This window comes from Nesoenas mayeri (assembly GCF_963082525.1).
Source record: "Nesoenas mayeri genome assembly, chromosome: 3".
Classification (NCBI taxonomy): Eukaryota; Metazoa; Chordata; class Aves; order Columbiformes; family Columbidae; genus Nesoenas; species Nesoenas mayeri.
Genome location: NC_137544.1, coordinates 20,486,668 through 20,513,182, shown reverse-complemented (window position 1 = coordinate 20,513,182; position 26,515 = coordinate 20,486,668). Strand labels below are relative to the sequence as shown.

The window sequence follows — 26,515 nt, the reverse complement described above, 5'->3', positions numbered from 1 at the left end:
GGCAGCAGAGAAGTCAGCAGCATCCTGGGCTGTATTAGGAGGAACACAACCAGGAAATGAAAGGAAGACATTATCCCTCTCTACTCAATGCTCACTAGACTGCATCTAGAATACTGCATACAGTTTTGGTTCCCCCAAATACAAAAAACCCCACTGATAACCTGGAGCAAGTTAGTTGCAGAGCCACCATGCCAATTTGGGCTGGGAACACTTGCCCTGTGATGAAGCTGCACCTGTTCTGCCAGGAGAAGGCTTCAGTAGGACCTAAAGGCAGCTTGTCCATGGCAGCTGGGAGGATATCAAGAAAACAGAGCTGGGCTCTTCGACATGGTGTATGGGCAGGCGGGAGACAATCAGCAAAACTTGAAATTGGATACAAGGAAAGGTTCTTTTTCTCACAAGGACAGTCAAACAGTGGAGCAGGTTGCCCAGCAAGGTTGAGCAGCCTTCATCCTTAGAGGCTTTCAGCCTGGACTGATTGCATGATTGCCTTGCTTTGAGGTTGGGCTTCAAACCTGCCAAGGTCCCTTCCTACCTGTGACGGTAAAATAATGTTTTGTCTCCTGATCTATAGGAGTCTTCAACCACTCTGAGATATGGGACAAATCCATACCGTTTTGTCCTCTGCAGCATTTTTACAGGTGGTTTTCACAAATCATTCTTCTTTCTAGTACTGAGGAAACGTGACCTATCCAAATAGTCGGTTTAAGGGCTTACTTATCATTATAATCAGAATTTCTTAAATAAAAGAGTATTAAAGTTAAGGATTTTTGTCTCAGCAGTTGTGAAACAGTGTCAGTAGGCATGAAAGCTATAGTATGCTAAAGCTGAGAAAAAGGGCAACTCCATATGTATTTACAGGAAAAACATGCTCTGCAAGTGAGCTCTGTATAACTGATTTCAGAAAGGTACAGTTAATCTGTCTTGTATTTGCTTTTAGTTTTGCTGAATGGTGTTTTTTTTGGTTTTTTTTTTGTGCTTATGATGCTAATGGAATCATTAACTTTCTGCTTTCTACAGCTGTGTTACTGCTCTCACCACTATCTTCTGTCCTTATCCATTTGTCCCATGTTGGTCCATTGAAAAGCCTGTATTTATTTTCTCACTAAAGGCCCATTAAGCTTGGAATTATCTTCTCATCATGAAAGACAAAGGTACAGTTCTTTTTAGAGTACAATCCTCCTTCAGATTAAGTGACATCAAAATTATGATTATTAACTAATTTTATTGTAAATGCCACTTCATCCGTTGTTAATACCCCTAAATGATAAATGTCTTCAGGTCTTAATAGTTGGCAGTTGCAAGTTGTTCAGTGCAGGTGTCATAAAGCCAGTCAGGCTTTCTCCTGGATGCAGAAGTTCAATCATATACAACAAGTCACATAATTCTGAATATTGGCATCAGACATAGAAAACATAGAAACATAGATCTGAAAGAAATTGTCTTTTCTGGGATTTTGCGCTGTTAGAGGATTAGTACCTGTACCATTTGGGCAGATGTTTGTTCAGTTTTCTCTCAGAATCCCTTAGCGATGGATGTCTATAATCTGTCCCAGCAATCTGTTCAAGGACTTCATTTCCCTTGTAGCTGGAGTATGTTAGAAGGAGATTTCTGAATTATTTTCTTATCAGATTGTTCCATGCGTCTTTGCAATAGATTTTGAAGTACTTAAAACTGTTATTATATCCTCTTGTATCCTGTCTTCAAAGTAAACAACCTAAATTAATGCAAAATTACTTATAGGCCCTATTTTCCAGATCTCAGATCACTTAATGTTTTTGTATATCTCAGAATGCTTTTCAGTTTATTACCTCTTCTATGCAGTGTAGATATGGATCAACACTGATAGAATACTGTATAAAAGGAAACAATATAGTGGGATGTATTAAATGCAACACTGGTGATGGATTACTTCATGGACATGACATTATTCCTCCCTCACATTCATGAGTATTTAAGTAACCTTCTGTACTACGCAGCTGCAGAACCATGTTTCCTTTCGGGCACTGTCTTGTGAGAGTGAGAAAAAGCACATCAGTAGGAAAGAATCTGAAGGAGAACCGTCAAAATACCTGTTTACTTTTATTGTGACAACAAGATATTGATGCCAATATTTGGCTGTCAATCCTCACTACCTGCTTGTTTCCTTTCCTTAATAAATGGTGAAGAAAAGCTTTTATTTTTCCATGCAAGTGACTGTTCTTCCTAGGGTGTAGCACCTTGCACTTTCATTTTTTTTTTTGTTATGCTTCATCCCATTTTTTAAATATATATTTTTTTAATGTTAGTCAAGGGTATTTAAATTTTAATTCTGTGCTTCTCTGAGAAAATGTCTCTGTCTTTTAATCACAGGAGGAAATCTGTTATAGAAAACATATCAAAACAGTTATGTGAGAGCCTGCTTTCAGTTAGTGGTCAAGGCTCTGGCTGTGTGGGGCCACCTGAAGTTCTTCCTGCCTAACCTGAAGTGATGTAGGATAAAAATCAGTGACTCCAATTCTAATGGCTTTAGCAAGTGTTCCATCCATCCATCCATTCATATACCACAGACAGAGAATTTCAACAGAGCTGTTTTCATGAAAAAATGGTGAAATTGGATTAGAGAATTTTGTCACTAGATATCTGAGGTGTAAGCATTGCCGATAAAATATTTGTCTGGAAATATAACATAGAATTTTGGTTGGGAAAAAAAAATCAGAAATAGTGCTTAAAGAATATTATTTTAAAACTAAGAATGGTCATTTAGAAATGCATTTTAGCAGCTAAAAATTGTACTGCCATGTCATTGAAGCTATGGATATATTTATTAAGGATGATGATCAGCAAATGGTAATTTCTGTTGGAGGACCAATGTAACTCAGTGCAGTGGAGTTTTTATCTAAATTAGGGGAAGCTGCAGATGATCCATTTTTTAAGGGTCTAAGACACTAGTACTCCATTTAGTTGGCAACAGTAGTGATCACAGTTGCTAAAATAGAGGGAATAAGAGAGACTTTTGGAGTTACCAAGAATTTCAGTTTAAATGAAAGTACTACTGCACTGCGTGTACTCTGACATCTGCTCTGAATGCATACAAATATATTATTATGAATGTCCGCTGAATTTTCTACTTGTCTGTGTAAGAGTCTTGAACATTTTCTGCCTCTCTTCAAACAGTTACTAGCATGAAAAACCTGACAAATATTACTCTAATGCATTTGAGGAATAAATGGAAGTAAACAAGTGAAGAGTTTCTATGGGAAACCTGGTACCTTGATACCGCTTTCAAAATCTGCCTCATTTTTTTGCAAACTTTTTCAAAATAAAACTTACAGCAGTGAAGAAGAGTATTTTATGCCAGGAAGACTGAAGTTTGGCTTAGAGATGCCTACTTTGAAACACAAGTTGCAGCTGTGAGCTTTAGGCTGCAGATAACATGCATTGATAAGAGTTGTCGTGTTTTGAGTAGGGTCCCAAAAACATTATGCTGAACAGGGAGTACTTTAAAGCAAATACACTGACTAGGGACCTACATAAGTAGTCAACAATAAAACTGATAAAAGGATTAATCTGCAATTCTAGCTCCCTCTAGAGAGTGATGTTTTCTTCTCTGTGGTATTGACAGCTTTTGAGTTGCTTGATAAAGTAAGTTTCAGTGTTTTTTCTTTAAAAACAGAGCAATGACTAAGCTTTCTTAAAATTCATGGCTACTGTGATGCTTGTGGTACTGGTCTTCTTTTCTCTTCCTTCCCCCACGTATGTGGATGTGCACATGCAAACACCCCCCCTCTTCCTGAGGCCAGGGTCTAGAAATATGAAAATCAACATTTCATTTCCTCACTTGCCCTAGTGAGTTTGTTTATATTCCCCTACTTGTCACTGTGAGCACTTAAATCCTATTGAGATTCAACTCCTTATGTACTTTCCACGTTTTTTTTAATTACAAAACACATGTACATTTGGTATATGATCTTTAACATTACTATGTTATTTTGGGAAGTTATTTCCACTTTTAAGTCACCACTGATACCAGCCACTTTCTGATACCAGTTATTAGAACAGCTACTGTATAGACAGTTTTTCAAGGAGAAATCAAGATGAATGTAGCATAGCTAAAATGCTGGGTATCTGTGTACATGCAAAGACTAAGTTCTCATTAAAAGATCCTTGTTTGAAGAAGCACTTTGTCTGGACTGGGATTTGCCCTCCAGAGTTATGTATGCCATCCCTTTAACACAAAGAGAGAACAAAGGAATGTGCTGAACTCTGATTCAAGGCCATTTATAATGGCCTAAAAAAAAAAAAAAAGCCGACTTGAAAGGCTGAGAGAAATTTAGATTAATCTTATAGATTCTGAAAGCAAATAAGGTATTGCTGCACGTCATCTTGGATCACATCAGGAGCTAGATGGAGTGTGAGGTAGGGACTGGATTTTAATAGGTATAGATGAGCTTCAGTGAGACTTTCAGTTTAAGTAGTCTGATGGAAAATGCTAAGCTATATCATTTCATTCGTTACCTGATCATCTGTTACAAATGAAAGTTCAGGTTATTTCATTGTATCACTTCTAAACATATGCAATGATTATTAGCCAGAGAAATCTTCTGGGTTTAGGCTGCACAAAGAGCTCTCTAGAGCTGGGTTCTCCTGGTGTTTCTGTAGAGCTCTGGTACGTCAGCACAAGTACCGGGGTTGTCCGTCCAGGTGGGGTGGTGATGCACAACCTCTCCAACAGCAGCAAAATGTGGGTACATGGGTTTTTCAAGCCAGTTCTTCTACTGCTTGCAAATACTTGCTGTTATGCAGCATGACTTTTAAGCAGATGATGTTGGCTTGGATTTCATATGTTGTCATTCACAAAAACGTATTGGTAAGACATCCGCACATGCTGGAAATTTAAAACATTTCAAAACTTTGGGAAAATGAAGAAATGTTGATTTCCAAACAAGTGAGAGTGATTTAGGCTTCACACCCTCAGTGAAATTTGTTTCCTTTAGGCAGTCCCAGCAAACATTAAAGACAAGATTTATATGTCCAGAATTAGATGCTTGTGTCTGAGTTGTTATTTATTTATTTTAAAGCCAAATTAGAGAACAGTGGTGCAATATGTTCCCTTTTAAATGGATGTGTAAAAGAGATGAGGTAAATCATGCTTCACAGGTGTTTATTGCTCATCACTGGCTTGGCAGTATCTAAACGGCTGTTCTGGATGTGTATTTCTACAATGTAAACCTGCAAGATCCATTTCAAACTGAAGATACCCACACGGGGATGTCTGCTGCTATGGCCCATTATCTGTATCCCATTGTAGTAATAGAAATTTGGTCTCATCCCCAGCTAGAGGAAGACCTGGCTGTCCTAAAATCCTGTGCCAGCCTAACACATGTGAAGGTCTTAGATATCTCAAAGTGTCTTAAGTAGCAGCAGTGGCCTACATGGGAACAGTGGCTTGGAGCCCAGGGACAGGAGAACCACATGAGTAATTCAGCTGAGCAACTGCTGCATATACACTTCAGGGTAAACTGAATTGCTCTTTAGGCTTCATTTTCAGTTTCTGCTATAAGGGAGCCTTTGACATTCAGTTACTGCGTAGAGCTGCACCATGTCTAAATCTAAGTGCCTTAAGCTTAAACTGATCCTGCCTTTAAAGGCAATTACCACAGACCTTTCTCTCCAGTTTTATAGAAATGAAAGTATTATTATGAAGAAAATGTTCCATGTTTATTTTATTTTAAAAACCCTCAAGCACTTATTCAGTGCACAACAGCTTTCTTCTTTAATTCCATTAATCTGTATTTTACACAGTCTACTATTTAATGTAACACAGATGAACAACTTGATTTTTGAATTGCCTTTTAAAAACAAATGCTGCAGCTAAACCCTAATTTATGCTTGATTATTCTTCACTTGCATGGAGGCAAGTGCAGTGTTGTGATGATGCTGTTATATACATTGTAATTTAATAAACAAATATTTCTTTTGAATATGATCATCCATTACAGAACAGGTGTTTTGCATTTTCTCTTCTATGCAACTACTGTAAAGCTCTGAAATTGCATTTTTAACAAATAGATATAAGCGGTCCTAATTCCACAGTTTTTGTTTAAGGAGATATCTGACTGAATATTAGTTGGAAATTTGCATGTAAGTAAACAAACCAAAAATTAAAATAGAATTTACTTTCTACTACTAATGGAGAAAACCTTGTTTATACCAAATACTTGACTATCCTATGGAGTTTACTAGTTACTAGTCCAGCCATCACTGGACATTTAACTTCAGAAATGTATGTCTATCTTGACGGAAACAATTACAAATTCTGTAACACCTGTGTTTGTGTGTTTTATAATATGAAAACATACTTTTGTACTGTAATAAAACTCTATGTCTTAAAGGCAGTGTTTATATAGGATACAGGTCTTTTTGTGACACAGTGAAAGGACCACCTCCAGGTCAGGAGCAACATTGCACTTCCCTTCTTCTTACTGAAACTGGAAAACCACAGAATCACGTACACTTATACATACCTATTTGCTTCTAATACAGTTTCATAATAAGTTGCACAATTAAAAACAAACAGGGCATCATTCAATGGCAATACTCCTTTGTGGAACAGTACATTGGAGAATTTTTTTCACATGTTATCATCTACTTCAAAGACCCTTTAGCCCATATTTTAAAGTATAGAAGAGGCTTTTTTGTGTCTAATCTAATTGAAGACTGAAAAGCTGACTGGTTTTCCACTTTCTGTAAACAATGCTCATTTACATGCATTTCATGTATTGAATGGGATAGAGGTTGATATTCATCATTATTAAGGTTCATTTTCTTAAATTTTTATTTCTGTGCCTTGCTTTCACAGACTAAAACTGGTATTGCATTGTTGTATGATGAAGTATCAGAAAATGCTTATGACATCCGACTGAAGCTTACGAAAGAGGTATTAACAATTCAAAAACAAGATGTCGTCTGTGTTAGTGGAAGTGATCACAGTGCAAATGTAAGTGCTTCTATATCTCTGTGCTTTTGACTGTGCACTTTAATGTCTTCTGCAGAGATCAGTTTATGGTATTGGAGTGCAAGAGATTTTATTGGGTAATAGAAATACAGGTAATGATCAGTTGTTGGGTTTTTGTGCATACTTACATTCTTGGATATGAAAACTTTTTTTGACCCGTGCTATATGTGTTTTATTCTGACATATGTAACCTTAACAGGAGAGAAAATGTCCATAAATACTGAGATTACAGCATTCTTCCACCAAATATTGTTAGGCCATTAAATGAAGGAAAAACAAAAAACCCAAGTATTTCTCATCGAAAGTATTTTAAGAGTAAACTAATGCACCAGACTTCTTCATTTGTGTATCATGTATTGACAGAAAGTCTGTTCAAGGGCATGGATCTGCCTGAGAGAACACTTGACAGGCACTTATTTCACTTTAATTCTCTTTCCGGCACAGATGGGCTTCATCAGTGCCAGCATGTATGTGTTGCTTTTTATTCCACAAAATTCAGTTATGCTGCTTTTTCAAAACATGTGGTGCCCTTAAGCTATAGAGGAATCTTCTGTATCACCATTTAATAATGTCACTAGAAAAACTGGTGACATTTTGCATAAGCAGTACAGCAGTGATGTCTAGGTTATGGGCATCCCCTAACAGGGTATTTTATTTCCTCATATAAACAAACAATATTCCTCTTAAAACTAAGTGTAGGTATCCCAATTTTTACTAAGTAACATCAGTTTTGTGAACTGTGCTGGTGTTTGTTACAGTGAACAATTCATGGCAGCCTCCCCAGAAAGGGCCAAGGGGAGCCTTTCTGTTTGTGTGCCATATTGCACATGCCATGTATACATAAAATCTGACACTATGAAACAGCAAGTGACTTTGTGATACTCAGCTAAGAATTAGGAGTCAAAACCATATATAGTAGGTATCCATATATATACCTGTATTTCAGGGAGAGTCTGCCTATATAGCACAAAAACATGTTTCATTCCTGCTATAGTAAATATTTATATGAATTGTTTAATATCACACAAAAATAATTTGAAATAGCTTTTAGTAGTTGGAAAAGTATTGATTTCAAAACTTGTCCGTGAAACTCTGTGTAACACGACTTGCTCTTAAAAATGTTCCCAAAGTTTACATCATTTGGCAACTAATGGGAGGCCACTCAGTGAATTTAAAGGCATGTCCATTGCTGGTTGATTTGCTGAAATAAATAAAAGTGTCAGACAAAAGTAATCCGATAGCATATACTGTTTACTTCACTGAGAAGCATGAAAAACTGCAGCCTTTAACTGCAGGCATGGCTAGTAGTGCTAATAAGTTGCATGCAAATTCTGGTTGCAAAAGTCAGTAAAATATGATACGACTGCACTATATGTTGTCTATGCATATAATTATACATGATTGCTCTAGACTCAACAGTATTTAAAAGCTTTGTGTATAAGCTTTCATAGAAAAATAATCAAAATAACCAGCCCAAACAAGCCACCAGGTCTGCCTCTACTTTTTAATACCATGCTTTGGCTTGATTTTGATGCATTTTACTCCTGTATTTCACGGGTACCCTAAATAATATTTCCTTGTGCAAGACAGGACAGAAAGACAAGCTCTGATAATACATGAGCAGCTGGATTTTGAAAGAAATTCTGGAGAGTCCCTGAAGAGGAGGCAGAACTGGGATATGAAGTTACTGCGTGATAATTGAGCTGAAATTCCTTGGCTATATTTCGTGAACAGTAACGATTACACAGTGGGTCTGCGTGGAGGGGAGTGACTCTTGGGTCTATGTCAAATGGAGGCAGTTTTTCCAGGTTATAGCAGTGGTGCTAATGTGTAAAAGTAAGGAAATTTCAAGTATAATTCAGATGTTAATTTAGGTTTGAGTTGCAAAATATTATGTGGCTCTAGGTATGAAATCCTTTCAGGAGGGATTTCTCCCACCTCATACTGTTGATAGGTAGTGTGGATAGTCCTGCCAAGCTGACTCTTTCCTGGAAAACATGGCTAAAGTTATTTCCTTATTTTACTTAAATTTTCTCAGTGAAAACGCTGAAACCTCAATTTCAATTCTCTGATCTGTTGTTTTCCTTTGTCCCTTGCAAGATCTCCCCAAGATGTCCTTGTATGAAAGTATTATCTTCAATTGTTGTGGGCTTCTGTTGTCAAAATCTAGTGAGAAAAATGGACTAAACCGTGGCTTTATGGCAATATTTGCTTTTTCGATATTATACTTTGAAGTAAATAAAAATTTCAGAACACTAGCATTTCATATAAAGGCCAATCAAGTGTAATATGAACACTGTCTTTTTTACAGTGTATAAATTGCTAGTATAAAGGAGCTCAACACCAGAATTTGAAACCGGGCTGAAATAACTGGTAGTTCTCTAGCACCATTTTTGATAATTCTGAAGTTTTATATCTACAGTTACACAGAATAAATTCCAAAGAGATAAATGCTTTACTTTTCAAGTGGTTCAAGAAAATAATTTTCATCCCTCTGCTATATGATTCAAAATACTAATAGAAAATTGTAACCTGAAAGTCAATTCTATAGTAGTCATAAACAGTCATGTTGTCTTACTGATTTATTCTCCTTCTTTTTGTACTTTTTCTTTCTCAAGTAATAATAGTTAATCTTTACTTCAGACATGGCCATTCATCAAACTAGTTCATTTGCAACAGAAATAGAAATAAGTTGTTTGCCTTCTTTCTGTAGTCACATCAAACACATAGAAGGGGAAAAAAATTTTTTTTGTTTCTCAAGTAACTTTTCTTCTTAGGTGGGATATGTGAATGGAAAAATATTGAAAAAGCAAGTTCTATGTCTACTTTTTGGTAATACTTTGTTCTCCAGCCAGTTTTGTGGGGCAGCAGTAATGGGGTGCATTCACTCCCTGCCTCCCTTCTGCTGCCAGCTCAGATGATCCCGAGGATTTGCAGCTGTGCATAATGAATTAGCTCTGCCGGTCCTGTCCATTCTGAATGCTACAGTGGGGACCAGCAGAGACATCAGTGATCTCTAGTGCTACTGGTGTGGCTTGCACTTTCAGCAATAGAGATTATTCCCAAGGATGAAAGGCTCTTAATATAAACTACCATTTACTACCATGGTCTAGATCTATTCTTGTTTCATATTTTGCCATCTACCATTTATTTAGGTGCTCCTTTTTGCCACTTAGAAAGCTTCACCTTTGATGAGAAATTGTGGAGCTGGCTTTCTGTAATTTATTGTCAGTTCAGCCCATTTTGTTAGTTCTTGCTGTCTTAGACTTGGATGTAATGAGAAGGAAGATCATGGTTTGTAAAATTCAATGAGTATAAAATAATTAATACAAAGGCAACTGTTTCTTTTCCTTGGTTTTCAGATTTTTCCACAGTAGACAAGATGGCTTTTAAATATCTGTAAAAAACTGTCTGGAAGTGGAACCAAAGTGGGAAACAATACTTTCCAGTGTTTTATTACATTTATAAAAATATTTTATGCATAACTATATATAATACTTATTTATTTTATATTTATTTGATTAAACATAGGTTCTTTCTTCCAAGATGCATTTCAGAACTTCAGACTTGGTAAATATGAGCATTCTAAGCAAGGTTTCATGACACAGTATTATGTTTGGGGTGTTCAGATTGAGATTCATAGGAAATGAGGGAATATATGGGTGCATCAGAATCAGTGTGTGCTCATAGAACCAAGCATGAAGGTATTGATGGAAATGGTGTATTGAAAATAAATAGACATTTTTCACTAAGTATTTTTAACACAAGTTTAGTTGTTTGTTTTTGGTTTTTTTTTCCACAGATTTCAAGTTTAACAATACTCACAGAAGGGAATTAATTATATTAAAGCCAGGGAGGGATTTTTTTTCAGTTAAAGAAGAAAATGGGAGGTATTCATTTTTATGCCTCATGCTTCATTAAGGGATGATTTTGCTTTAACGTTTTGTCATTCCGCATGCTAAAATGAGTTTCTTACATACAGTGTCTTACAGCCTTAATAGTCTTTGTTTTTCTGCTGTATATTGCTATCATACTTCTCCTGGTGTCAGCGCACAATTTTATGCCTCTGCAATTTTCATAAGCAAGTTTTTTCTTTTTTCTTTTTGTATTATATTTGTGTATTTTTTTTCCTGCTAATTCCACTTGCAAAGTAAGAAAAAGAAAGGAATTGCATCTGACCTTTTATCAAAATCAGTTCTCACAGAACTGAATTTGGTCAGTGGTTGAGCAAATATGTTTCTCATGTAGGCTCCTGGCATCTTGGTTGGAAGAAGACTCCTCAGGTTTCTGTAAGCCTAATAAAATTAGAATAACAAAAAATCTTTTGATCCTGGATACCCAGTTCTCTAGCTTCACAAGCTGTGTCTTAGCTGGACTTTATCAGAATGAAGTATGGTAGGTAAATAGGGAAGAAAAATAGCAAGATTAGTTGTTTTGTTGATTCAAAAAAAACCCAGAAACCATGGCTGAAAGTACTGTTTAAATCCGTGATGAGACTGCTGTGACTTTTTCTTTGTAATTCAGATGCTGACAAGGACAAAGAAGAATGTTATTTTAGCAAACCTCTTGGTAACAGTCTGCTTTAAAGTCTAAAAGTTATATATTTTTAACCCAAGGAATAAATATCTAGATAACTACCAACTTTACTGTTTACTCAGTGCCTGCTCTAACATTGCTGGTGTGGTATTTTAGTCCAAAATTAGTTTCAAAAAAGCTAATAATTAATGCTTTCTATCTTTTTGGAAACTTCAAGTGGGTGCTTAAAGAAAGACTCTTCCTTTTGAAACTAACATCACTTGTATGGAGAAAATACATTATTTAATCATTTTCTATTTGTTTTCCATTCTCTGGAAAACTGACCTAGATATTTAGAAGATAGCTATCAAGTAATTCCTTAGGATCTTTATTAAGAAAGATCATAAGCTTGTGTTGCTGTCACTTCCAGAACAGTTAAAAGTTTGTATCACAAAATAAATAATAAATGCTAGTATTTATCATCATGACAAAAAAAAAACCACTTTATTGTTAATGATAAAAACAGTAAGTAGCTGAAGTAAAAAGGCTAATAAATGTAACAGAACAGAAGAATGGAAAAGGGCACCACAGATATACCTGAAAAATAATCTCCCTGAGATCTGGGAAGACTCCAGCTGAGGGTAAGCATTCGTCATACCAACAGGACAGAAAAGAAAGGCAGCACAATAGTGTTTTTACTACATAGTAGATGAGGCATATGTACAAACATGTGCCCTTTATTAAAATTGCAATTAATCTATTATACACAGAGCTATGATAGACTGTCTGGCTTGGTAAATCAGTACTGTATATATTGTGGGAGCTGGTGTAGCAGTTTAAAATCTTCACCAGTTAGGGACAAATATCTGACTGCAATGGAAGCAAAAGTGTTTCCAGTTACGGCGTGTGGGGTGGTGTTGGGTGCAATCTCTACTGTTCATCTTTGTCTTCACTCCAGCCAATGTGTGAAATGTTGTGCAAAGTGAATGCAAGTGAAATTACTCAGATAAAGAACAGCTGTGTTCTGGCAGGATTTAGCTGTAATTCATTGTTATATGATGCCTTTTTACTTAAAAGGAATCAGCTTATTTTTAATGGGAAAAGAAAGAAGTATGATCTTATTTTGCCACTGGGTTTTGTGTACGTTGTTAGTAACTCTGGGAATCCATATCTGTAGATGATCTGCATAGACTGAATCTGTATCATCAGTCTGAGAACACTCTGAGTCCTGGGTTCTCTCCTCCCACTTGCCAAAGAAAACTCCTGTCCCAAATTAAGCATCATAAAACTCAATGGAGGAGTTCCTGAGGATTATTGTGAAATCATACCAAGACTAAATGTGCTTTATTCAGACATGTTTAATATGATCACCAAAGCCTGGAGAATACGTATGGTGGGGTTTGTCACAGCCATCTTTACTAGAATAGATCATGGAATAATTTAGATTTAAAATGACCTCTCAAGGTCATCTAATTTAAGCCACTGCTCAAAGCTGGATAAATTCCAAGCTTGGGCAAGTTGCTGAGAGCTTTGTCCATTCATGCTTGGAGTATCTTCAAGGACAGAGATGCTAGCACCTCTCTGGGCAGCCACTTCTAGTCCTTAACTGTTTCACTGAAATTATTTCACATTGTCACTCTCAATTGGAATTGCTTTTGCCTCTCATCTTTTTATTGGTGCATCTATGAGAACAATGTGGTTCTGTCTTTTGTATAATTCTCCTTTAGTTTGGTAGGGTTTGAAAATAAAATGTGTGACTTCATTTCACTCTAAAACAAAAACAAAACAACCCCCTTGCAAAACTTTGATCTACATTAGTGGAAACAGTTATAATAATATGAACCAATAAAAATATCATATTATGCCATATTTAGTAAGTATTCTTTGCAGGTGTCCCGGATCTTCATTAGCATGTGAAAGGACCTGCTTTGTCTCTATACAAGATTCAATAGTGACTGGCATGCCTCAGTCGATTTTCATAGCTGCGTTTGTCCTGTTCCTTTTGTGAGAAGGTGAGATCATGTGCAATGCAAGGAGTGAAGTTTCAAAACTCCCTTTCTCGTTCAAAATAATATTTTCCTTTCTGTCTACACGTTCATTATTACAACTTGACTCCTTTTTATGGAAGTAGAGAAGTAGGCATCCCATTAAAAAATAAACAGACATGGGACTGAAGTTTATTCAGGTGCCCTTTGAGCAAAAAGCTTTTTCTGAAGGCCAAACATGTTATAGCCAACAGTGGAGCAAGTAACATTCTTTGATTTATACCCCACACTCAATATAGTTTTACTGAAAAGTTGATATATTATTTTTCAATGCACTTTTTTTATTGCTTACCTGGTTAACTGTAAGATTGTGGTAGTTACAGTTCCTGAGACGGCGGTATTAATGCCTTGTGGAAAAACACAGGCATGGCACTTTCAGCCTGACCAAAGTGGCTGTAACTCTGACATTTACGTTTTCTTCATGCTCTACTAATTTCTTAAGATTTGTGTAAACTTGCTATTTTTAATAAAAGCTGTGGGACATATGTAAGTGGTAACAATAGTGAGTAAGGAAGCAATCAAAACTTTCTGGCTTCTAGTTAAGTGCTCTTTGACCCTGGACTGTCATGTACTGGAAGAAGGAATCTCTGTGTCCTAGTCCTAGGCGATGGCACTGCAGTTCATCTGACATGTATGAAACATCATATGGTGTCTTTACATTCTCAAAGGATCTGTTTCTTCAATCATTTTTTTTTATTTCATAACTGCCTTGTCTTAGCTTCAAGAGTTACTGAAGAAAAGGAAGACAAGATATGGTTGGTGTGTTGAGTACCTGTCTTTATCTTCTTACCCCTTCTGGTGTTGGACTGTTTCTTCCCTTGTGTCCATGCAGGGCAGGTTGCAGAATTCTCTTTTAACTCTTCATATTGCACTTTCTTGTCTTGCTTCTTCTTTTCTCCTACATGTTTCCCAAGGGCCTGGGTAGCAAGCTCCGCTGTTATTGCCATCCTTGCCCAAGACCAGCTTTTATTTTCTATTGTCAACCTGCCATGTATTACCTATAGTAAATTCAACATCTTACTTTCGACAAGTAAGGAGGCCTTTTGAGGCTACTCTTTCCGATAAATGCCAGATGCAGCTGTAGAAGTAGGAATGCAGTTTCTTTATAGAAAAAAAACATACTCTGAACTACTTTGGACAATGCAGCAATTAATGATTTCTTGACTCACATTTTCCTGTCTTCTTTTTTAGCCACTTACTTTGCTTGAGGAATAGTGTTTTGTCTATTAAGATAATAGTCTGTTGTGATTTGAGCATGGGGACTAGACAGGCTCAGGTACCAAGACATGTTTTATCATGGCTATATTTAATGTTGAGAAGTCACTTGGCATCCAGGTCACACAGTGGGGGAGATGCCCACCCAGGACAGAAGCCAGCACAGTGGTTCCCCACTTGATGTCCCTGCCCCATGGAAGCGGGATTGGGCAGCCCAGCAGGACACTGCCAGTGTCAGCACTGTGATCTTACAATTACTGAATAGAAGGGAAAAGAATAAAAATGAATCAAAGTGTTGGCAATCTTTGCCTTTGAGCCATTGCAAATGGGCTTGTTTCTTATAACAGTTTCAACAAAATATGAAAAAGACGGGCTGTTTGAAGTGTGCTGGCAGTTTGTTTGGGAATTATGTATGCATTCATTAATATTTTCATGTAGAGTGGCTCAGAATAGGAATATATGGTACGTATAGAATCTTTTTCCAAATATACCCATCTATATCAATGAATGTGGAGTGCTTCAAGACAACTTTCCTTCTGAAATCCCTTAAGTACATTGTCCATTAAGAGATATATATATATATATATGTCATTTTTCCTGATGAAAGATCCTTTGCCACAAGTGCCAGTCCTAGGTATTAACAATCTGGTGGTAGGCATTGACAGGTGGATATAAAATCATACTAAAAGCAGTACCAAAAATAAGGACTGTAAGTGCCTTCTTATGTTGCCCATTAAGCTCCAGTCATTTCACTTCATATGAACGAATACTAAGACATAAAAGACCTTTCCAGAGACGAACTCTTCTGTGGAGTCATTGTGTTTTAAAATAATCTAAAAAGTTTTTTGTCGAGAGTTTTCTAATACATAAGACAGATATTTAACTGTGTAATTTCAAAATGATTGATACTTACAAATGTAATTTAGAAAACTTTTAAAACTACAGGATTTTTTTTCACCTATATCATTCCTAGTAGTTGTTATAAGCAACATTTTATACCTTCTGTTACCAAGCAGCCTCGTCTCTATACAGTTGTTTGCATGGTGTTCTTCGGTATGATGTTTGTGTCTCATTTGATTTAAAAATTATATTATATCTGTTTTTCAATATAGTCTTGCCAGGCATCATTCTTCGAGTTCTTGAAAGTTTCTGCCTCACTAGTCTTTATTTCAGTATTGATGACTGAGACCTTTTAAGGCTCTCCTCCACCCATCTATACAGTTATATATGCTGTTTCAGTCTAGGGCTCTTCTGGATTTGGCTTTCCCTGATTTCTAACACTATTTGGAGCTACATGTACACAAAAGATACAGGCTGAATTTAAGAATGGATTACTTGTGCTGCTTTCATCTGTGGATTATGGCTATCAGCATCTCGAGTTGAGGCAAAATCTTTTCTGCTTGTTCTCATCTTCAACAGTTGGTTCTGCAGTGCCCTTCTTTGCCCTGGTACACAGAATGTGATATTATTTTGAAATAAACCCCCTGTCTCTGACCTATATGCTTTGATGAGATGCAAACCCACTGTTCATGCTCTGTCCCTCCTGCAGAGTAGTGTTATTCCATGAGGGTGATATTGACAGAAAGACAGACTGATCACACCTAAATATTGCTTCTAATGCAAAGTTTAATATCTGTCCTTCCACTGTTGCAGCTGCACCGATTTTGTCCCTAAAATATGCTTCTGGTTTTGTACCCAGCTAGCAGCTCAGTGGCTGTAAATCTCTTCCACAAAGAGTAGGCTGCTTTCTTAAATGCAATTTGGTTGTCTTTGAACATATGCAGTCTTGTTCAGTCAACACCCATAGCTCCAGTGTTTTCATGCATCAGAACAAGACAATGGTTTTGTTCAGACATGTGCAATTAGACAATATGATTTTCCTTTAATACTTAAAGAATAACAAAAGTGAAAATTTTAGTGGCCTTCTCAGGTTTACAATTTGTTGTTCAAAGAGAAAATACATTTTCAAAATACATATTCTTCCACCATAGAAGGTCCAAATGCGACAGCCAGCCTAACCGCTCAAAGAACTGCTTGACATAAAGCAGATCAAATCACCTGTCAACACTTAGCAGGTAAATCTGCCTTCTCTTTCCATTGCTGGTACATTAGACACTGTTCCATGCCTTTGTTTCTCAGCTCTTAGATGCTGGAGTATGTAATGGCCAAATTGTTACCCTAATTCTTAAACATAGCGGTAGGCATTACAGAGCCAGTATTGCTTTGAGAAACAGGTAATAGAATCCTTGACAACTTGCAACAGTAAGAGGTCTCAGAAAGATAGGAATATTTCATGTTAGTATCCAGGGCAGTTACAGTTTTAATAACTATGTTCTGTCTATTTAAATGTTTCCTGAGGTCTCATGCAGGGCACTTATTCTTCCTCTCATCTCCTAGGAAGAGAAAACAAAACAAAACATGCCTCCTATGTGGTGTGCTATGAGAGGTACATAATTACTTCTGCTTTGTAGGACAACTGGAATGAGGGATTGTTATAGCATAGACATCAAGTACTTTGGAAGCCTTCAGAATGAAGGGTTTTAATAAACTGTAGATACCATTAAAGGATATCATTAGCGAAACAAAATGCTAGTTTAAAAGCAAAAAAAAAATTAATTTCAGCTTTCCTGTTCAGCTTGATAATTAGTAAACTTTCTAACAAGTTCTCCTTGCCTATAATGAAATAAAATTATACAAGCATCATAGTGTTTGTTTGGGTTTTATTGGTTGCTTGCTTGCTTGCTTGCTTGCTTTTTTTTAAGACTGGTACAAATGTCTGCCTCATTTTAGCCTTAAACCATAAACAAATTAGTCTGAAAAGAAAAAAAAAAAAAAAATATATATATATATATAGCCTGCAGGCAACTAAAAAGTGAGACAAGTTGTTTGCATGTTTGACTGAGACATAAACACTGGTTTTTTTCAGCTGCATATGTGCATGACTGTCATTAATTTCACAAAAAGGGGATTTTTCCCACAAATATTGCAATTTAGTTTTGGCAAGAAGCTCTGCAGTAGGATATTCTTTCATAGCTGCTTGCAAAGCTAGTGTGGGTTTCTGTCCAAAATTTTTATAGTAATAAAATGTTGTCATTACATAAGAAGTTCAGAACTGAGTCAGACCTCTCATCTACTGAGCCCACTGTCGATTTTCAAACAGCAGCAATTAATGCTTCCCTAGAAAAGACAAACAGGGCAAGAATATATGATGCTTCTCTTAACACTTTCCCTACCCCTATTTATTCAGTGCCTTCTTGAGAATAATGTAGTTTTGTATTAGGACTTAACAGATTTGTCCAGTATCCCCATGAACACCTGTAGATTTTCAAAGTCCAGATTTTTTTTCTCACCAGACTCTAGAGTCTGCTACACATTGCACAAATAATCACATATTTTGTTTGTTCTGATCCTCGTTCCTAACAGTATCATTTGATGCCTCTTAGTTTTTTGTACTGGAAAAGGCTAAAAAAAATGGTTTCCATTAACTGTCCTCTGTGCAACTTATTGTATTGCAAGAGCCTCCCAATTCCCAGTCTGTCTCTGTTCCCGGATGAAGACGTGTAGCCTATTCTGTTATTCCTTATACAGGAGCTGTTTTGTGCATCCATCGTCCTTATTGGCTTTTTCTGAATATTTTCTAGCAGTTTCAGGTATGAGGAGGGACCAAAAGAGTGTACAGTTTTCAAGGTGGGGTGAACTTTGGATTTCTACAGTGGTATAATGATGTTCTTTATCTCTGTTGTTTTGCTAAGACTTCCAAAAATTTGTAGTTTTGACCACTGCTGCACACTGCACTGGTGATGTAATGGAACCATCTGCTTTAACCCCAAGGTCTTACTCCTTAATAGAAATGACTGATTCAGAATCAATCCTGATTCCTTATTAAGTAATACACATGGGAAAAATAACCTCTCTCACTAGCTTTGATCTGCTGTTGTATTTTGTATGCTGTTTAGTTGCCTGGTTGCTGTTTTGTAAGATGTTCTGCAAATATTTTCAGTTTACTTATTTTTCCTGTCTCAGTAAGAAGCAAAGTTAATCTTACTGCTCCTCTCCCTATCCCTTCTCCTTCTGTAACAGTAATAGTAGAACTTCACTGAGGACCTTCCTACGTTGTGAGAATTATGCATTTAATCCATCCCTTTATTTCTATGTATTCTCTCACTAATTTTACTTAGCAATATATCTGTGCAGGACCTTTCCCTCATCGTTCCTTTGTTTCCATAACTTGCTTTTAAAAAATATGCAGTCTCTTCCAAGATAAATCAAGTTCATCACAGTATCTCTCAATTTTGGGGTTTTGTTAGAGTTTCTTTCACTAATACTTTTTTTTTTTCCTCCTCTGTAGTTTGTTCTAATTTGTTTAGCAGGCCTTAAGTTGCCTAAGCCTTAACTGGAACCTTTTATAAAAAATTGAGATTTTCCATGTTGCAGTCTTTGTGTATCAAGGCTTCATTGAGGAGTGCCACGCCAGGGCTCCTGCTTTGATTTATTCCTGAGTTCCTTTAACTAAGGTGAATGCTACCTGAACCTGGTGATTTGCTGCTGTTATTTAGTCAATTTGCTTCTAAAGTGGTTTCAAAGTCAGACAGATCCATACATCCTTTGTGCTACAAAGAACGTTGGAGGAACATCTCCAGTTTCACAGTAATGAAAAGTGTTCATTTATCTTCCCTTCAGTAGGCTTATTTTCTCTGAGTGTGCCTTTTATATCTTGATCATAAATCGGCCCTGCGATTTCTTTGACAGACCTTGTACTCCTGATAGATATGAAGATTTATTACTAATTTAAATTCTTTTTGACAGTTGTTCGACCGCTTTTTACTGTTGCTGCCTCATTCTGTTTTTCAGTTAAATTTCCATATGTTCCTCTTTCTTGTCTTCATTTGAATATGGTGTCCACCAGTCCTTACATGTCCTTACCTCTCTTAACATCTTTAACCATGAAGTTTTCCTTTTTGTCTTAATGAAGCCTTTCTAATAAGTGGCATTCATTGGTTCTGTGCTTCCAGGGTGCTACCCTTAAGTATCCTTCATACTGCCTGTAAAGTTTTACTTTTCTTAGCTGTCCCCTTTATTTTTCCTTTCAAAAAGATTCCTTCCTTTTGCATAGGACCATAACAGCATTAGTTAGAGTGGATAGAGAGATCAAATAGAAGAGAATTACTGTTAAGCACATTTCCCTACAAAACCTGAAATTTAATTTAGTGTGCCTTGCTTTCAGTAGCTCTCTAATGTTGAATCTCCCCTAAATTACCCGCAGATGTTGTTTTGTTTTGAGTCAGTGAAGTGAGCATCTATATTACGAATTAACAGTCCAAATGAAGAACTCAATGGAAACTAGCCTTTAGTGAACCATGCTAATTCGTTTTTTCCCATTTTTTTTTTCTTAAAATTCCTCTTTTAAAATAAAGTTACAAAATCAAATATTAGGAAGTTAGAAATACACAGGCTGTTGTCTCTTGAATCCTAGCTTTGTGTTGTCTTTTTTGTCGGAAGATATGCAGCGAATGGATTGAGAGGTTACAGGAAGAAAAATATCTAATAGTGAATGATCCTTGCCCTGAAGTAGTGGTGCAATATAATCCTAGATGGGTCATGTACATAAATTAGCACCAAATTAATGCTACTGATCAGGAATTATCTTCCAATGTGCAATTATGATATGTTAAAATGCTGGACTTTCAAGCAAAGACTGAAGCTGGTCAACAAGATACTTTGAACAGACAAATTTCATACAAATACTTAGAAAAAGCACTTGGGCATTTCAGATCACTAAAACAGAATTGTGCTTAAATCTTTTTATTCCTCTATTTGTACCATGTAGAATGATGATACCTTTGGTAGTATCATTTGTGTTGATGTACCTAAATATTGTACTGCTTACTAGCCCATGAGTATTTTTGTAATACCACATTTAGAAAAAAAATCATGTCCATGAAATGACATAACAGATCATACTTTAAATAAAGGTAAAAAAAGTATTTCTGTATACTGTAAGATATCAGGGCCACATTAGTATTTAAGTAAGTTTCTAAAAAAATCCAGTTGTGGTGTGTCATAGTACAAAAATGTAAATTTTTGTCTTCTGTCTGTAGTCTGAATGTGTCTGTTTTCCACATCAAGTCATTTAAATTGTCGCTGTCTGTAAGATTTGGTGATCTGCCAAGGAAGATACTTCAAAACTGCTTGATCATCCCTGAAATTGCTTAAAGAAAGCTAAATAGATTTAACTCCTGGTGTCTGTTTCACTACTACACACATTTCTGGAGCTCTTTGCCACTCGTGTGGCTCTCGCCTGCTACCTCTCCAATTTATTTGCACCGTTTTCAAAATGAGCATATCAGAACTAGCTGGATCACTGTGTGTGGACCACTGCCAGATACAGAAATAATTTATAGTCTCTGCTCCTTCTTAGTACTCCCCTGGTGATATAGGATTACACTAGTGATTTTGGCCATGGCATTACACATGAATGTAGTTTTTTTTCTCACTCTCAGTATGACTCATGTTTGGTTTTTTTTCAAGACCACCTTTTGCCAGATAGAGTGCTTTTCTCTATTTGTTTGAACGTTTTTTCTTGTTACAAGGAAGAGCTGAAATGACTTTGACTTTTAGTTGCTGTTTGCTTAAAACCTGTTCTGGTTGACATTATGTTATCGTAAGTGTTGCAATTAATTTAGATTATTTTTTTGGATCACTGTGGTGGTGGTTTGTTTGTTTGTTTGTTTTTAAATAACCCAAGTACTGTGACTATCCCAGAAGAACATACCCACTAAATATTGTCTTTATGTCAAATACATTTTGATTTGGAATCTTTTAGCTAGCCGATTTACATGTGCTTATAATACACCATATTTTGAATAGTTTTATGTTTTTAATCAAGTTTTTGTGAAGTGTCAGATCACTGCCTTTAAAGGGTTACTACAACACTGGTACTCTGTCATCAAGATTGGAAATTTCATAGAAAGTATTCATGTCATTTGAAAATGTATTTTCCATAAGAATTTTTCCCTTTAAAATTATTCCTCTTTAAATCCTTATGAACTGGTTTTACTGTTACTCCATAAGGGAATGGATGGTTCATTGCCAGATTTATGATCATCTGACCTTAAAGCATTATAATACAATGAAGATCCATGGCTCTATTTATATGTTTTCAATATTGACCCAGTATTAGCTTTTTTCTAATCTTCTGAAATTGCATGACACTCATTTTTTAAAAAAAATCTAAATCAATAACAAAAATCTATCTATAGAAAATGAAGTGTGATATTTGGTCTTATATGACTGATAGTAATAAAAAAAATATATATGATCATCAAATTAAAATAAGTTCATGTAAATGATCTTGATTATGACACTTGGTTATGCTCAGCTTTTGGCAATTTATTTTGCAGTTAGAACATCCTTAAAAGTAGGATGTTTTTGCATTTTTTAAATACAACTGTAACTTAAAAATCTGTTATGGAGGAAACATTTAGGTGTGTGTTTAATTCCTTGTTTCATAGTGTCCTTTAATACAGTATTTGAAGCTCTGTAATAAGCAACTCTATGAACTATGAAAATACAAAAATCAATATTATTATGATATATTATGCAATCACATTGCTTTGTAGGACTAGAAATTCAATTATATCATAAGTATCATTGTTTGAAATGTACCTATCAACCATATACAAATACATGTTATTTATAGTTCAATGTATAAGATGCCAAAAATAACATCTTGCTTATCTTTTATAAAATGGCTAAAGCTTTCCATGTAGTATATTTGTATTTGTTGTCTAATAATACTAAAGGAATCTAAACTGACAAAATAGTTTTTCTATCATCTCTATGTGATGGGACATATTAGGATAATTTGTTTACAAAATGTGAGTACAGGTGGAGGAGAACATGAATTAAATAAGCAAAGAGGATTTATGTCATAGAAAATGGTTGTTGGGAATGAGCCACTGAATTGAAGGGTAGAGACATATTTTAATTGAGATTGGATCTGAACTTTCCCAGTGTGTATGATAGTTTTGATGAAAAGTTTTAATGCAGTTCAAAATGAAGAAAAGAACCTATGAAACAATTTGAATTAGCAAATATTTCAATAAAGCTGAATTATATTGTCTGAAATTTAATAATGGAAACCTTTTGATATAAATCAGGTACCACATGCCATACTACAATAGTTTTCCATTTTTAGTGCAGACTGGTGTAGTATAACGTTCATGGGAACACAAGAGAGCAATTTTGAAAATGTATGAGTGTTCTTAACCCTTTTTTACTATATGCATTATTTTTACCCTCCTAAAATGACACTGAAATTTATGATTTATGGTATTCCTCTTTCCCATGAGTCAATATGAGTCAATATGACTATATGTCTGTTAAGGTGAGTGTTAGAAAAAAAGCTGAAAAGAGCTTGTTAATATAAGATTATGAGCTGGACTACCATAATCAAAATTTACATTTATCTGGATTAGTGAAATCATGAAATACCGAATCAGGAAATATACATGTAGAAGTAATCTCATCTATAATTTCGGATTTACAGGAAAAGAAAAAAAGTACCTTATACGTTTGGGCATTACTGTTCTAGGGGGTGAAAGATGGCATTATCTGCAGTGCTGTTTAGCAGCACAGTTTCAAAACAGTTCCCCTTAACTCTGTAATTATTGTCAACCAATGAAGTGCTATTATTATGTTGTCAGGCACCAAGATGTGCACATTAATGAAATGTCAAATTCAGCATATTTTTAAACATATGGTAGGTTGCCATAGAAAAAATATTGATACATGTTTATGAACTTAAAACCTGAAATGCAAGAAAATAACCATCTGAAGGAGATTGTCACTAAAAGTATTTTGGCATATGCTGAAAAAAAAATGGAATATGTCTGAGGATATGGATTGGAAAGCATTGGTATTTGTGCTTGAAAAATGAAAATAAATATAATGTGCATACAGGATAGCAGTTAAAGAAGGTAAATCAGCTATGAAATGCACATCTTAAAGCTATTAATGTAGTTTTCTCATGAAAACATTGACAAAACAGAGCAAAAGCATATAAAATTTTCTGTTTAGGCAAAATATCACTTCAGCAATAGAAAAACATACTGAAAATCTGCGTGCACTATTCAAACGCAAGTTCTGCTTTCTATGGTAAGGAATTTTAAAAATGCTTATAAATCTTTATTTAATGATACTTCAGAACTGAACTTGACCACTCAGATTCTAGGGAACATTGGAGAATTAGTTTTTTAAAACATATAGAATTTAGAAACATCTTCTGTGCTTATTCAGAAATTGTGTTTTCACCTAAATTTATTTTTTCTACAATTTTTTAAAGCACAGAACTGTTACACTTCATAGACAACCAGTTGGTGGCTTGGGCTTAAGCATAAAGGTATGGATAATTTCTCATTTCTTCTTTTAATTTTTAGCATGACTAGTTCGTTTCAGTTTTAATTGAGATCTCATGGTTACTACGCATCTTTTACAGGGTGGTGCTGAGCACAAAGTGCCTGTCGTCATATCAAAAATATTTAAAGACCAAGCAGGTAACATATGTTTATGTTATTTACGTATACAATACTGTAGTATATGTGGTTTTTTTAAAAAAATTAAATGTTCTTTAAACTGGGGATGAAAACATATGTATGGCTTATTCTTTCAACCTCACATTATCTTTAAGTCTTTCTATAAATGTCCAAATAGTCTATGTGCCTTGGCATTGAATTTATAATCTGTTCAAGTTTTTAGGACCTGTGCTTGAAATTTTACTGGTAAGTAATAGTTTCGGAAAACATATTTTTTACTGCAGTAAGACAGTTGTGTTGTAAACAAAACATTTAAAGTTACTTATGAAACAAAACTATGACATAGGAAATCTATTTATGTACCTAACTTTAATAACCCAGAGAATAAACAAATATAAACCAAACATATTTTTTTTCCCACTCAGTAATTCACTGCTCTATGGTATGACTAACTGTGCCTGGGTGCAAACAGAGAGTGATTTGTAATGTTTATTACAGCAGTTGTAACACAAGATTTAAATCAGTATAGTCTAACCCAGCTGAGTATTACACTGACATTTGTTTAGCAAAAGGAACCTTTGAGGGACCATGTCAGACCTTGGACTGATCTTGGCAAATTGGAGACCTGCTCTGGAAAACAAAGGACCCTGCAGAGGAGAGGTCTGAGAAGGGATCTTATCAATGCTTATAAGTATCTCAAGGGTGGGCGTCAAGACAGTGGGACCAGACTCTTTTCAGTGGTGCCCAATGATAGGATAAGGGACAACAGACACAGGCTGAAGCACAGGAGGTTCCGTCTGAATATGAGGAGAAACTTCTTTACTTTCAGGATGACCAAACACTGGAACAGGCTGCCCAGAGAGGTTGTGGAGTCTTCTTCTCTGGAGACATTCAAAACCTGCCTGGACACCTTCCTGTGTGATCTAGTCTAGGTGAACCTGCTTTAACAGGAGTATTGGACTAGGTGATCTCCAGAGGTTCCTTCCAACCCCAACCATTCTGTGATTCTGTAAGAAAAGAACTGTTGCACATGGCTGCGCAGTGCTGTGCAAGGTAAACTAAGGGTCTTAGCTTATCAAAACAAAAGTTGTATTTTCTCTATTTTCTCCTCTAGTGGACATGGACATGGGGAATAAATAGTTTGTTCTTTTCTTTGACGAAGCATTCTTTTACAGATTTTAAGATTTGTTGTTCTTCCATGATTAGCTTCTTTGTGTTTCTGTTCTTCTTTAGAATAATTCTACCCAAATAATGTAACATTTCCTGTAAGCAAAGACAGAACACTGCACTCTGACCCGCTGTGCATGTCCCACTTCTTGGAGGACTCAAAGCCGCTGACATGATCTTTTGAACTCATCAGCCTCTCTCCCTGCTTTGCTGCAGTGGAGATGAAGCACATTTGCTTGCTACTATGTTCAGCCTCATGCTTTACTGTAGTAAATTGCAGACTGTACTTGTTTTTTTCCTTTGCATTTTCTTCAGTGGGTCATTATTTTACTTGAAATTTAATACCTAAACTGGATAACCCATTTTCAGTTGATATCTAGTGAATATTGAATGGATTAGATATACCAGTATCCTGTAGGAAAGACTGCTTCAGGTTTCCTGTGTACAGTACTTATATATATTTCAGTATGATGGGGTTTTTTTATGATATTATTTCTGCAGTGAGGAAGAGGTGTTTTTATGTCAATTGTGTTGTTGTATATGGAACAATAATAGGCTGCTTGAATATAAAGTATACTAAACCATGCTAAGAAAATACATAATAATAATAATAAAATGAAAATAAGCATTCAGGTCTAAGGAAAGTACCTCAGGAAATTAATTGCCAACAAGGTAAGCGATTTCCTGCCCTCTTAGGACATAGTACTTTTAATTAAGTTTAGTAGTGAGTTTGTATATGAAATACTTATATGAAGAGTTTTGTACATTGTAGGTAGTTTTTCATGGACTGCATTTATCTGTAGAGTAACAAGTGCAACAACAATTTTATGGAGTCGGCTGTTTGCCTCAAATCTGAAAATCTCTCTTCAGAAGGTGCTTGTTTTAAGATCTTGTAGCTATTTGTTCAAGGAACCTCCCAAGTGCACAGTGGTTTTAACCAGAGGTCGTGCTGCGTCACAGTGAGCCTGTATGTGTGTTCCTGACTGAATCAGTGGCTGCCATGAGGACACTGTCACACCTGGCAAGGTCTGAAGTATGAGGTC

The 26,515-nt window shown here is 35.8% G+C and overlaps 1 protein-coding gene across 1 annotated transcript in view; it reads left to right on the top strand.

Annotated features, from left to right (window-relative positions):
- The window catches only part of SNTG2 (syntrophin gamma 2), a gene marked incomplete at both ends in the record, with an annotated part of 249,420 nt that overhangs the window by 86,370 nt on the left and 136,535 nt on the right, over nucleotides 1–26,515 (top strand). Inside the window, 3 exons of the mRNA XM_080342144.1 lie at nucleotides 6,842–6,979; nucleotides 24,116–24,172; nucleotides 24,269–24,326. Of these exons, the coding sequence (XP_080198270.1) occupies nucleotides 6,842–6,979; nucleotides 24,116–24,172; nucleotides 24,269–24,326 (253 nt within the window). The remainder of the gene's footprint in view (nucleotides 1–6,841; nucleotides 6,980–24,115; nucleotides 24,173–24,268; nucleotides 24,327–26,515) is intronic.